The sequence below is a fragment of the Tasmannia lanceolata genome, unplaced genomic scaffold, assembly GCF_043159265.1.
Source record: "Tasmannia lanceolata isolate RefF3 unplaced genomic scaffold, GAP_Taslan_0.1 ptg000003l, whole genome shotgun sequence".
NCBI classification, from domain to species: Eukaryota; Viridiplantae; Streptophyta; class Magnoliopsida; order Canellales; family Winteraceae; genus Tasmannia; species Tasmannia lanceolata.
The window spans coordinates 6222878-6234846 of record NW_027518680.1 but is presented as its reverse complement, the minus strand read 5'-3'; the positions used below and the strand labels follow the sequence as shown (position 1 = coordinate 6234846).

Here is an 11969-nt window from a genome sequence, read left to right as displayed (position 1 = left end):
TTTCATGGGCCACAATGTAAGTAGGTTGTCTGCCAAAATTCATTTCCATAGGATAATTACAACCCTCCAACCAATAAATGTTTCCTAAATATGCCGTTCCTCTATAGACTGCAGGGCTAGGATCATCGCATGGAAATGTGTTTCTTGGGAACACCCTATTTATGATGTGGCCCATCAATTGGACGGTTTGGATCATCCTATGGTGTAAGTTATACAGTACTGTTTTTTTAATAGGGAGTGTAAGAAATATGTTTTTGGTTTGCAGGCTTTGTCACAAAATTCATGTTAGAATATATATGGTGTAAGCCCATGTAGTGAAGTATTTTTTAATAAGCCCGTAGGGGTCCCTGCAAAACCCCAACTTACCTATCAAAAAAATATAAAATTGTACTGAATATTTTACGGCCTATACCATAGGATGTTCCAAACCGTCCATTTAATGGGCCACAATATAAATTGATTGTTCCCAAAAAATAATTTACAGATGATAATCCTTTGTTCCCGCACGTGCAATGCGCGTGCGTTTTTACTAGTATTGAAAAGGCCTGAATTGCCATTCAAACATCACACCACCTTTTAGCCACCCAAAGCTCGGGCCACAAGCTCTTGTTGCATAACTCCATTTCGTATTCCTCAACCAAGAGGCTGGAGGTTCAATCCCAGCTTTCCTAAAAATAAGGAAAGCAGAATAAGATACTGTTGTGAAAACCCCCCAATAGCAATATGCAATTTCAATGGCAGAGGGAAATAAAAGAACGAAACACAAGCAAATGCGCACAAAGATACAAAAATTTACTTGGTTCGGCAAAGCCTACATCCATGGAAAGGGCAATGAGAAAATCCACTATAAGAATTGGAGATTACAAGCATGGTTTGAAATTTCGGCCGAAATCCAAAATTTCGGATTTCTTTCGGGACCGAAACCGAAATTTGCCGAAATCCACTATTTCGCGAAATACCAAATTTCGGGAATTTCGTTAATTTCGGCCGAAATTTCAAGAAAATGATATATATATATATATATATGTAAAGATTACAAAATTTCGGATTTTAGTGGGGTTTGAAATTGTTACCGAAACCGAAATTTAAAACCATGATTACAAGTGAAAACCGGTATCTCGCCCTAAACCCGCGAAGAAACCCGTGTACACCATTTCCCCCCCTTTTGAGCTCTCAACTCTCTTTCCAAAGACAAGAATGTGAAATAAGTCCTAAACCCCTTATACAAAGCGGGTCTTATACAACTATTCCGAACCGGACCGAATCACTTAAATAACTGGCCGGGCCGAGCAGCTGCATCTGGGTTTTGAACCCCAATCAGATTTAATTCAAGGTGCACAACTCAGTAGAGATGTCAATTCTGGCAATCCATGCATAGTCTAAGGAGTCCGCCTCCTTATTAGCTTCTCTCTGAACATTAAGGGGCCGTTTGGAAACGCGGATTTTAGAATCCAGGATTTCTTCAAAATTGTAAGTAAGAGACAAGAGAAAAAGCGGACCAGCCGTCGTTTTTAACTCATTTTTTACTTATAACCCTTCTTTCCGTCAGCAAGAGAGTAGCATATCCTCCCATATTTTCAGGTTTTAGAAATCTCAGGATGCATGAGAGATTTTTAAAACCTGAATTTCTCACTTAAAATCCAAGAAACGCTGTCAGGACAGCATACAACAGCTTGATCATAACCCTCTTTTGCACTGTTTTCAAACTAAAAACCTAGATTCTAAAATCGGCTTTATCTAAACGGCCAATAAGCGGATTTTAGAATCTTGGATTTCCTCAAAATCCTGTATGGGAGGCGAGAGAAGGAGATCGTCCATCGTTTTTTGATTTTTCGCCCTTCTTTCTGTCAAGCTAGAGAGTAGGAGATCATCCTGTGTCTCCAAGTTTAAATCTCGGGATGGGGGAGAGATTTCTAAAACATGGATTTCTTACTTAAAATCCATGATAATGAATTGTAAAATCCAGAATTTTACACCGCGTTCAAACTAAAACCTAGATTCTAAAATCCACTATCCAAACATAAACGGTCTGGATCATGAGTTGAGATACTTAATTGAAGCAAACATGGACTGTCTCGATCATAAGATGAGATACTTAATCCATGGATTTAATTTTGAATTGGGTTGACCCTAACTACCGCTTCGAAGAAGGTTCACGTGATTGATTTTGCCATTATAATAAGAATTTCAAGCTGGGGAAGTTTGAAACGAAAAGGGGTGTAAATAATACTAAATAGATGCCCAGGAAAGGTATGCAAATGGTAGGCAAGGAGAATAGCATAAGAAGACTTTGAATCTTGATTGCCCGCCGCTAATTAAAAAGGGGCCTCCTCGGCTGCCCAGAGCCACAAAAATTTCCCCTATCGTGGGACCCACCAAGGTCCACGAGAAATAACTAAGAATTCACCACAATATATCATCGACTTTACCGGCAAACGAGACACCTTTAAGATATTTTTATTTGGAAATTGATATTTGCACACATTTTTCAGCTTCTCCAAAAAAAGTGGCTTCATTTTTCACTCATTTTGTTTTTTGGTTTGACTTCTCTTAAAAGTGAAGCCATTTTCATGGAGTCTCCTACATGGGCATAAAGCAAAATGTAGGCCCAAATTTTTAGGAGGAATGATAGATGCAAGGGCCCACTTTATGCAAGGGGCGGAGAAGGGCCCTTAATAGTTCCACGTCATTTTTAAAGTCGATTGAACTTGAAGAATGACTGGGATCTATTTAAGGGCCCTTCTTTAGCCCTTGCATAAAGAGGGCCCTTGCATCTATCATTCCTCTTTTTTTAATTAAAATTGGGTGTAAAATTTAGGCCCATTTTAGGTGGGAGCTGAAATGACACAATAAAGTGGGAATGCTGAAAATGGGGATGGAAGTATCATCTCCCTTCTCTAGGGGCGATGCCAGAAATTTTGAACAAGGGGACAAAAATTATAGTAATTTTTTTCTCCAAACAAATGAAAGCAATATTATAGTTTCTAAAAAAAATCCTCATATATATTCCATCACCAACATACATTGAGGTAAACAAAAATGACATCTTACAATTTTAGAGTGCAAAACCTAATAACATGACCATAAGAAATTTTTATAGGCTTCCTCGACGTGGTCTCATTTTTTGGAAACGACACATGATTATCTCATCATCGATGTTACCAAAAATATCCTTCTCAACATATGGAATCAAGCAATCGGCCATAAATTGATCTGACATTCTATTGCGTAATCGATTCTTCAAGATCTTCATGGTAGAAAAGGCCCTCTCAACGGTTGCAGTTGCGACTGGTAAAATTAGTACCAATGTGATGAGCTTGTAAACAAGTGGATACAAGGCATGCTTTCCCTTTTCAACAATTTTTTCAGCAAGATCTCCAATTCCTTTCAAATTCACAAAGTGAGTATTAGACCTCATATCAAGAATATATGTTTCAAGTTGGTTGTCTAATTCTTTTGTAGAATATTGAACTTCTGGAAATTCTTTTAGATAAAACTTAGAGAGTCGAATCAACTTCTCTTTATCAAATGCATAAAATGAATCACTTGGATTCAAACATGCCACACATAGAAGCAACTCTGTATTTGCTTCATTGAAACGACTATTGAGCTCTTGAAGTTGCAAGTCTATAACTTGAAAAAACAACTCAACTTGAAAATGGTGCAAGACTGTTCTTTTATCTACATGCCGTCGCACTCTTCCGGGAACAACATAAGTATCATCCATGTTAGGGACTTCTGTGTCATGTTTGGCACAAAATGAAGAAATGTCATCTAACAAAGAATTCCATCAATTGTCTCGCATCAATTGTAGTCATTGTTTTGATATTCTCACTAATGTCATGGCATTCACAATATCTTGATCATTCCTTTGTAATGCTTGCGACAATTCATTTGTAATTCCCAATAAACTTATCATCAAATGAAGGGAAAATGTGAATTCAAAAGTTTGCAATGATTTCAGGAGATTATGTGCTTCATGCCTTTGATCTGAACTTAACTTCATATCTTTGACAATAAGATCAAGCACATCAAGAATAGAGGAAAACATATATTCCAAACTAACCAGTGTTCTATAGTGTGAGCTCCAACATGTATCCCCCGCACGTTTGAGTGTGGTCTCTTGATTAAGTCCTTGTCTATTTGAAAGCTCACAATTTTCAAGTGCTTCCTTAATTTTTGCAAGTTGAATCTCCTGAAGAATATCATGGCGCTTACAAGAACCCCCAACCACATTTACTACATTTGTAACTAAAAAAAAGAGATCGGAGATGTTCATATTTTTCTTTGCAACACCAACTAATGCCAACTGTAATTGATGAGCAAAACAATGAACATAGTAAGCATATTCATTCTCCTTCAAGATTAGTGCTTTAAGACCATTAAACTCTCCTTGCATGTTACTTGCCCCATGATATCCTTGACCACAAAGTCTCAATATGCTCAATTTATGCTTGGCCAATATTGCTTCAATTTCTTCCTTAAGGGATGTAGCAATGGTGTTGGGAACGCGAGTAATACCTAAGAAACGCTCAACCACATGCCCAAGCTTATCTACATAACGTATAACTACGGCCATTTGCTCCTTGCTAGAAACATCACGAGCTTCATCAACCAAAATAGAAAACAATGAATCCTCAATATCTTTAATGATTGAGTAAGTGGTTTCAATTGCACAAGCACTTACTATATCCTTTTGGATATCTGAAGTCACTAGTTTGATATTCCCAGGACATTTCTCCACACAAACCCTCTTCATATCTTCATTAATCATGGTCATGAACTTCAAATGCTGACGAAAGTTTCCTTGGTTAAGCGAGTCACAAGATTCATCATGCCCGCGAAAAGGTAAACCTTGTTCTAAAAGGAATCGAGCATTCAAAACTGAAGCATGCAAGCGAATTTGATAGTCACTTTGTTGTTGCTCTGTTTGCTTATTTACCAACTTTTCAATATGTTGCTCTTGATTCCTAAGAGCTTCACATTTACTCGAAGCTTGATTATGAGCACTATTAGGACCTCCTATATGTTTTCCAAATCTTTCTACTTTCTTCCACTTAGAGAACCCCTTAACAACAAAAGCATCACAACTTCCCACATGCTCCTTACTATCCGATTTAAAAAGATAGCAACACAAACAATAAGCCGCGTCTTTTGCAATGCTATACTCTAACCAAGTAGGATAATCATCAAACCACTTTTGATTAAACCGCTTATTCTCTTTTCCTTGCATAATTTGAGGGAAATCATGATTACGTGGTTGAATTGGACCCATTCCTAAGTATATCATTCGAACTTTTGCCCTATCATTATGATGATAATCAGTTATTGGCCTTCATAATCCGGGATCAACAGGAGGATTTTTAGGATCAAGTTCCAATCGAATTCTTTTAGAATTTTCTCGTTCTTTGGTGGGGACAATTGAAGTTGTAGGAGGGGTTATCGACCTTAACGACGGTACTCTCGAAAAATATTTTTCCATACCTAAAAAAATAAACAAGAAAGACAAAGAACTTCTATCACTATATCACAAAAATATCTAATTATCAATCACTATATCAATGTAAAAGAATGCTAAAAAAATTATTCACTAACTATTGATTCAATAACAATTAGTAATGACTTACCCTAAATAAAAAGCTTCCACAGATCAGAACCCAAGAGATTGAAAACCCAACAAAAATAAACTACAAAACTTAACCAATAAGTAATAAGCCAATAAGGCAATAACCATAGTATGAGATGGAGATGAGGAGATCCGAACACTAAACATAGAAATCACATCTTCAACGCCACCTTAAACAAGCCATCGTAAATTCGTAATAATATAGCCTCAAATCACACCCCAACAAAAAAAAAACCCAAAATTAGAAACTTTCTATGAACAAAAAGAACTCAAAACCCTCATAAAAAGTATGAAATCTAGTTTAAAACTAAATAGAAGATGAAATCACAGCCACATAAAGCAATATATGGATGAAAAACTAAAAACCGATGAACCAAAAACCCCAAAATCAGAAATTCAGAACCCTACCATGAAATCAGTTGTAACTAAATTTCTAATGTCATGACATTCATAGAGATGAAACCCGAAACCAAAAACCCCCAAATCAGACCCAAAGAAATGATATTTAATTCTATGGTTCATCTAATCATCTTCCACCTGACCAGAAGACTAGAATAGCAGATTAGCAGAAATGTCTGCTTTGAAGTTTAAAAAAAAGGGCAAAAAATAAAAAATGAGAGAGAGAGAGAGAGCGAGAGAGAGAGAGAGAGAGAGAGAGAGTACCTGGCTACAAAGCTTACATTTTTGCCGGAAAAATGAAGCCGCCGGCCTGCCAGCCGCCGATGAGCCGCATGAACAGATGGTGAGAACTGAGAAGAGGTAGCTAGGGTTTTTTTTGGCCTAAGAGAGTCGCTTGAACGGTGAACTCGTGAAGAGGTTTCTCAATAATGAAAATAAAAGGGGGTAAGTCATAAGTGAAAGTAATTAAGTATTAAAAAAAAAATATTAAAATATAAAAGTATATATTTTTTACAAAAAAATAAGGGGGGCAATTGCCCCCCTTACGTTTCAAGTGCCATCTCCACTGCCCTTCTCGATAATAAGTATTTTAAGTAAAAGTTAAACAAAAGAAGCGACAATGCAGCCAAAGGATATTAACCCTTCTATATTTTAGTTTTTTTATTGCTTTAGATTTATCTATTTAACCATCAAAACTCTTTTAGCTTGCTCGAGTGATGACCGCGACAATTATTGACTCACCAACTCGACATTTTGTTTTACTCTGGACGTGTTCTAGATCGAGGCTGAGTTTTGAAACTCTGGATGATCCACTTTGTTTTTGTAAATATAGGAAATCATTGTTAACTGATCTTCGAAAGTATTTAATTTTATGGAAAATGATATGGAGACCGAGAGTAGCACCGATCATGGGGACATGCAATGAGAAAATGCCATGTGTACAAAAAAAAATTACTTTTTGTTGATTTTCCTAAATCTAAGGGATTTCTCACGTCACTTAGCATGTTGTGGCAAGAATCAATTTGTTCTGACACTGAGGCAGAATTAAACGGGGAAGATGCCAAACTCCGTTTCCCGTCCCGAGATGTGGTAGTATGATTCGGCAATTGGAATGAAATTTTTATTTTTTTTTGAAATGGATAATTTTTTTTTGAAATTTTTATTATATCTTTAATTAAATTATTTATTTAAAAATTTTCCATTAGGCTTATAATGGAATGGTGAGTCAGCCCGGCAGCAATATTGACAAGGCCTGAATTGCCATTCAAACATCACACCACCTTTTAGCCACATAAAGCTCGGGCCACAAGCTCTTGTTGCATAACTCCATTTCGTATTCCTCAATCAAGAGGCTGGAGGTTCAATCCCAGCTTTCCTAAAAATAGGGAAAGCGGAATAAGATACTGTTGTGAAAACCCACCAATAGCACTATGCAATTTCAATGGCAGAGGGAAATAAAAGAACGTTACACAAGCAAATGCGCACAAAGATACAAAGATTTACATGGTTCGGCAAAGCCTACATCCATGGCAAAGGCCATGAAAAAATCCACTATAAGAATTGGAGATTACAAGCATGGTTTTAAATTTCGGCCGAAATCGAAATTTCGGATTTCGGTCAGGACCAAAACCGAAATTTGCAGAAATCCAGTATTTCGCGAAATACCAAATTTCGGAATTTTGTTAATTTCGGCCGAAATTTCAAGAAAATGTATGTGTGTGTGTGTGTGTGTGTGTGTATATATATATATTATTTAAAAAAAAACATAAAGATTACAAAATTTCGGAATTAATTAAATAATTTTTTTAACTATTACCTAATTTCGGACCGAAATTTAGGATTTCAGTGGGGTCCGAAATTGTTACCGAAACCGAAATTTAAAACCATGATTACAAGTGAAAACTGGTATGTTGCCCTAAACCTGCGAAGAAACCCGTGTCCACCATTTTCCCCCCTTTTGAGCTCTCAACTCTCTTTCCAAAGACAAGAATGTGAAATAAGTCCTAAACCCCTTATACAAAGCGGGTCTTATACAACTATTCCGAACCGGACCGAATCACTTAACTAACTGGCCGGGCCGGGCAGCTGCATCTGGGTCACACAAAATATTTCGGACCCCAATCAGATTTAATTCAAGGCGCCCAACTCAGTAGAGATGTCAATTCTTGCAATCCATACATAGTCTAAGGAGTCCGCCTCCTTATTAGCTTCTCTCTGAACATTAAGGGGCCGTTTGGAAACGCGGATTTTAGAATTCAGGATTTCTTCAAAATTGTAACTAAGAGACAAGAGAAAAAGCAGACCAGCCGTCGTTTTTAACTCATTTTTGACTTATAACCCTTCTTTCCGTCAGCAAGAGAGTAGTAGATCATCCCATATTTCCAGGTTTTAGAAATCTCAGGATGCATGAGAGATTTTTAAAACCTGAATTTCTCACTTAAAATCCAAGAAACGCTGTCAGGACAGCAAACAACAGCTTGATCATAACCCTCTTTTACACTGTTTTCAAACTAAAAACCTAGATTCTAAAATCGGCTTTATCTAAACAGCCAATAAGCGGATTTTAGAATTTTGGATTTCCTCAAAATCTTGTATGGGAGGCGAGAGAAGGAGACCGTCCATCGTTTTTTGATTTATCGCCCTTCTTTCTGTCAAGCTAGAGAGTAGGAGATCATCCCGTGTCTCCAAGTTTAAATCTCAGGATGGGGGAGCGATTTTTAAAACATGGATTTCTTACTTAAAATCCATGATAATGGATTGTAAAATCCAAAATTTTACACCGCGTTCAAACTAAAACCTGGATTCTAAAATCCACTATCCAAACAACCCCTAAAGAGACATGATGGTCTGAGCAAACATAAACGGTCTGGATCATGAGTTGAGATACTAAATTGAAGCAAACATGGACTGTCTCGATCATGAGATGAGATACTTAATCCATGGATTTAGTTTCGATTTTCGTTGACCGGTTGATCCTACCTACGGCTCCGAAGAAGGTTCACGTGATTGATTTTGCCAAATAATAAGAATTTCAAGCTGGGGAAGTTTGAAACGAAAAGGGGTGTAAATAATACTAAATAGATGCCCAGGAAAGGTATGCAAATGGTAGGCAAGGAGAATAGCATAAGAAGACTTTGAATCTTGATTGCCCGCCGCTAATTAAAAAGGGGCCTCCTGGGCCGCCCAGAGCCACAAAATTTTCCCTTATCGTGGGACCCACCAAGGTCCACGAGAAATAACAAAGAATTCACCACAATATATCATCGACTTTACCGGCAAAAGAGACACCATTGAGATATTTTTATTTGGAAATTGATATTTGCACACATTTTTCAGCATTCCTACACCTCTTGAAAAGGAAATGATATTTCCACCCCTTTACCGAGCATTTCCACCCCATTTGTTCTATCGTTTCCAAAAAAGTGGCTTCATTTTTCACTCATTCTTGAGAAGGAAATGTATTTTTGTTTGACTTCTCTTAAAAGTGAAGCCATTTTCACGGAGTCTCCTACATGGGCATAAAGCAAAATTTAGGCTTAATTTTTAAGGAGGAATGATAGATGCAAGGGCCGTCTTTATGCCAGGGCCGGAGAAGGGCCCTTGAATAGATCACGTCGATTTTAAAGTCGTTGCACTTTAAGAATGACGGGGATCTATTTTAGGGCCCTTCTTTAGCCCTTGCATAAAGATGGCCCTTGCAACTATCATTCCTCTTTTTTTAAAAAAAATTAAAATTGGGTGTAAAATTTAGGCCCATTTGATGTGGGAGCTGAAATGAGAAATTAAAAACATTATCGCGTTGGGTAAACGAGAAATTAAAGAAAATAAATAGAAAAAAAGGAAAGGGAGATGATATTTCCACCTCCTCTGCAGTGCGCATTCGCCCCCGAACAGTAGGCAACTTTAACGCTTTTTGACGTCAAAATCACGTTACCAGGGGGCGAATAAGTAGTGTAGAGGGGTGAAAATATCATATCCCAAAAGAAAATATGTAGAAAGAAGATCTTTTACGTTCCCTCTCTCTCTCCTCTATTTATAACGTCAACCCTCTCGGGTCATCTTGTTTTTCTCTCATCGAAACCCTCACCTCTTCTACCTTCTTCTCCTCTTACCAGAGCGATAGGCCTGCAATCTCAGAGACCGTACACAACAGGTATAAGCAATGCTTAGTTTTACTACCTTTTATATTCTCTTTGTCCACATGTACAACAGAAAGGAAATCAGAACAACAGAAAGGAAAGCTACCATATTAGTTTTGGGGTGTCCAAAGCGAAAATAAGAATATTTGACTTATACACTATCTAGAGGACCATCCCTCTGTCCTATGGTTTTTTTTTTAAAAGAACCACCCTTTCTTATAATGGGTAAAATTTTGGGCTTAATTGATTTTTTGTCCACCTAGCTATTGGGAAATTAAATGATTGTGTATTTCTATTATCTGTTGTTTCGGTCTTCTGAGCTCGTGTCCGAATGGGTTGGACAGTAGTTCTATTTTCGCATGGTTAATTTCCACTAAAAAATAACATATCATGTTCCCTTCCCTTCTTCTATCCCCCCGCGCAACCCTCCTCTTGTTTTTTCCATATTTCCGATTTTCATGCCTTCTGCTTCTGAAAATCTTATGGGTTTTGCCATGCTTCTTTCAAATCTTACTGATCTTTGAACTCCTTTTCCTATAACTTGGGTACATTTCACTTCATTTGATCATTTTTAATTTGAGCTTTATGGTTGTGTTTGACATATGGATGTTTTTTGGCAATCTCTTGGCATTTTACAATTTGTTTTATCTAATCTCAGCTTGATTAGATGACACTCATTTGCTGCCTCATCACAAATGGGCATGAGCCGCTTTCTTGTTATTCACTTATTCATCATCTTCATTACTTCATATTTTTAGTGTTAAAAATTTCTTACATTTTGTCATGCACTGTACTTCTTAGGAGTTCAGCTTATAGCCACAACTGAGGAAAGAGTTATACACACACATGACAATGATAGCAAGTGGTAAACACATTTTAAAAAGCTTGAAAGAGTGCAACACCATACCTAAAAGCATAAAGCCACATCTCCACATAGGGCTGCAACTCGAGCCGGGTTTTACCCAACCCGCATCGACCCGACCCGAAAATAGCTTGGGTTGGGTTCAGGTTTCATGGGTTTTGGGTCGAGCCGGGTTGAGCATTCAAAAGCCCGCATGAATCTCGGGTCGAGCCGGGTTTGAAGGGGCCCGACCCGACCCGACCCAAGTTACATAAGTTATAGTATGTACATTTTTTTCTATTGTTAGTTAAAAGTTAAAAGTGAAAACACATGCACCCACTGTTATTGTATGTGAGTGTAATTTCTGCTTCTATGAGTTGAGTTGATTCAAGTGTTTGATTCAGCATTGTTTGATTGTAATTACAACATTGTTTGATTCAAGTGTAATGTGAGTGTAATTCCATCATTGTTTGATTCAAGTGTAATGTGAGTGTAATTTCTGCTTCTATGAGTTGAGTTGCCTTGCCAAACAAGAATTTTCCTTAAAAATTTGCGTCAACGTGAAAAAACCCGACCCGACCCGAGATTTATCATGGGTAGGGCCGGGTTTGGGAATCGTGGGTTTTCCGGAAAAAAACCCGACCCGACCCGACCCAAGATATTTCTTGGGTAGGGTTGGGTTCTCCAAAACCCGACCCGACCCGACCCAAGATATTTCTTGGGTAGGGTTGGGTTCTCCAAAACCCGACCCGAGTTGCAGCCCTATCTCCACAAACCCAAGTCACTCCAGTAATTTAATAAAAGTCAATAACATTCTCATACACTTACAAAAGGAAACCACTTAAATACATTAGCAAATCCTTGTTAATAAAAGATAAATATTACATCGACAAAAGACTAACCCCGGCACCCAAAAACTGATAACATAGATTGTTGTCTTGCAGAACTTATATCAAACAGGTGG

General features: G+C 37.6%; 3 protein-coding genes across 3 annotated transcripts in view; 1 reads left to right on the top strand and 2 right to left on the bottom strand.

Annotated features, from left to right (window-relative positions):
• Nucleotides 1-3094: 3094 nt before the first annotated feature.
• Nucleotides 3095-3727, bottom strand: LOC143859491 (uncharacterized). The gene has a single exon (XM_077370175.1). The coding sequence runs from the start codon at nt 3725-3727 to the stop codon at nt 3095-3097; it is 633 nt and encodes a 210-aa protein (XP_077226290.1).
• Nucleotides 3728-3814: 87 nt separating this feature from the next.
• Nucleotides 3815-5275, bottom strand: LOC143859476 (uncharacterized). The gene has a single exon (XM_077370173.1). It carries the CDS (start codon nt 5273-5275, stop codon nt 3815-3817), a length of 1461 nt encoding a protein of 486 aa, XP_077226288.1.
• Nucleotides 5276-10033: 4758 nt separating this feature from the next.
• The window catches only part of LOC143860563 (ADP,ATP carrier protein 1, mitochondrial-like), a 34119-nt gene continuing 32183 nt past the window's right edge, over nt 10034-11969 (top strand). The window contains exon 1 of the mRNA XM_077371262.1: nt 10034-10178. The gene's annotated coding sequence lies outside the window, so the exon portion shown is untranslated. The remainder of the gene's footprint in view (nt 10179-11969) is intronic.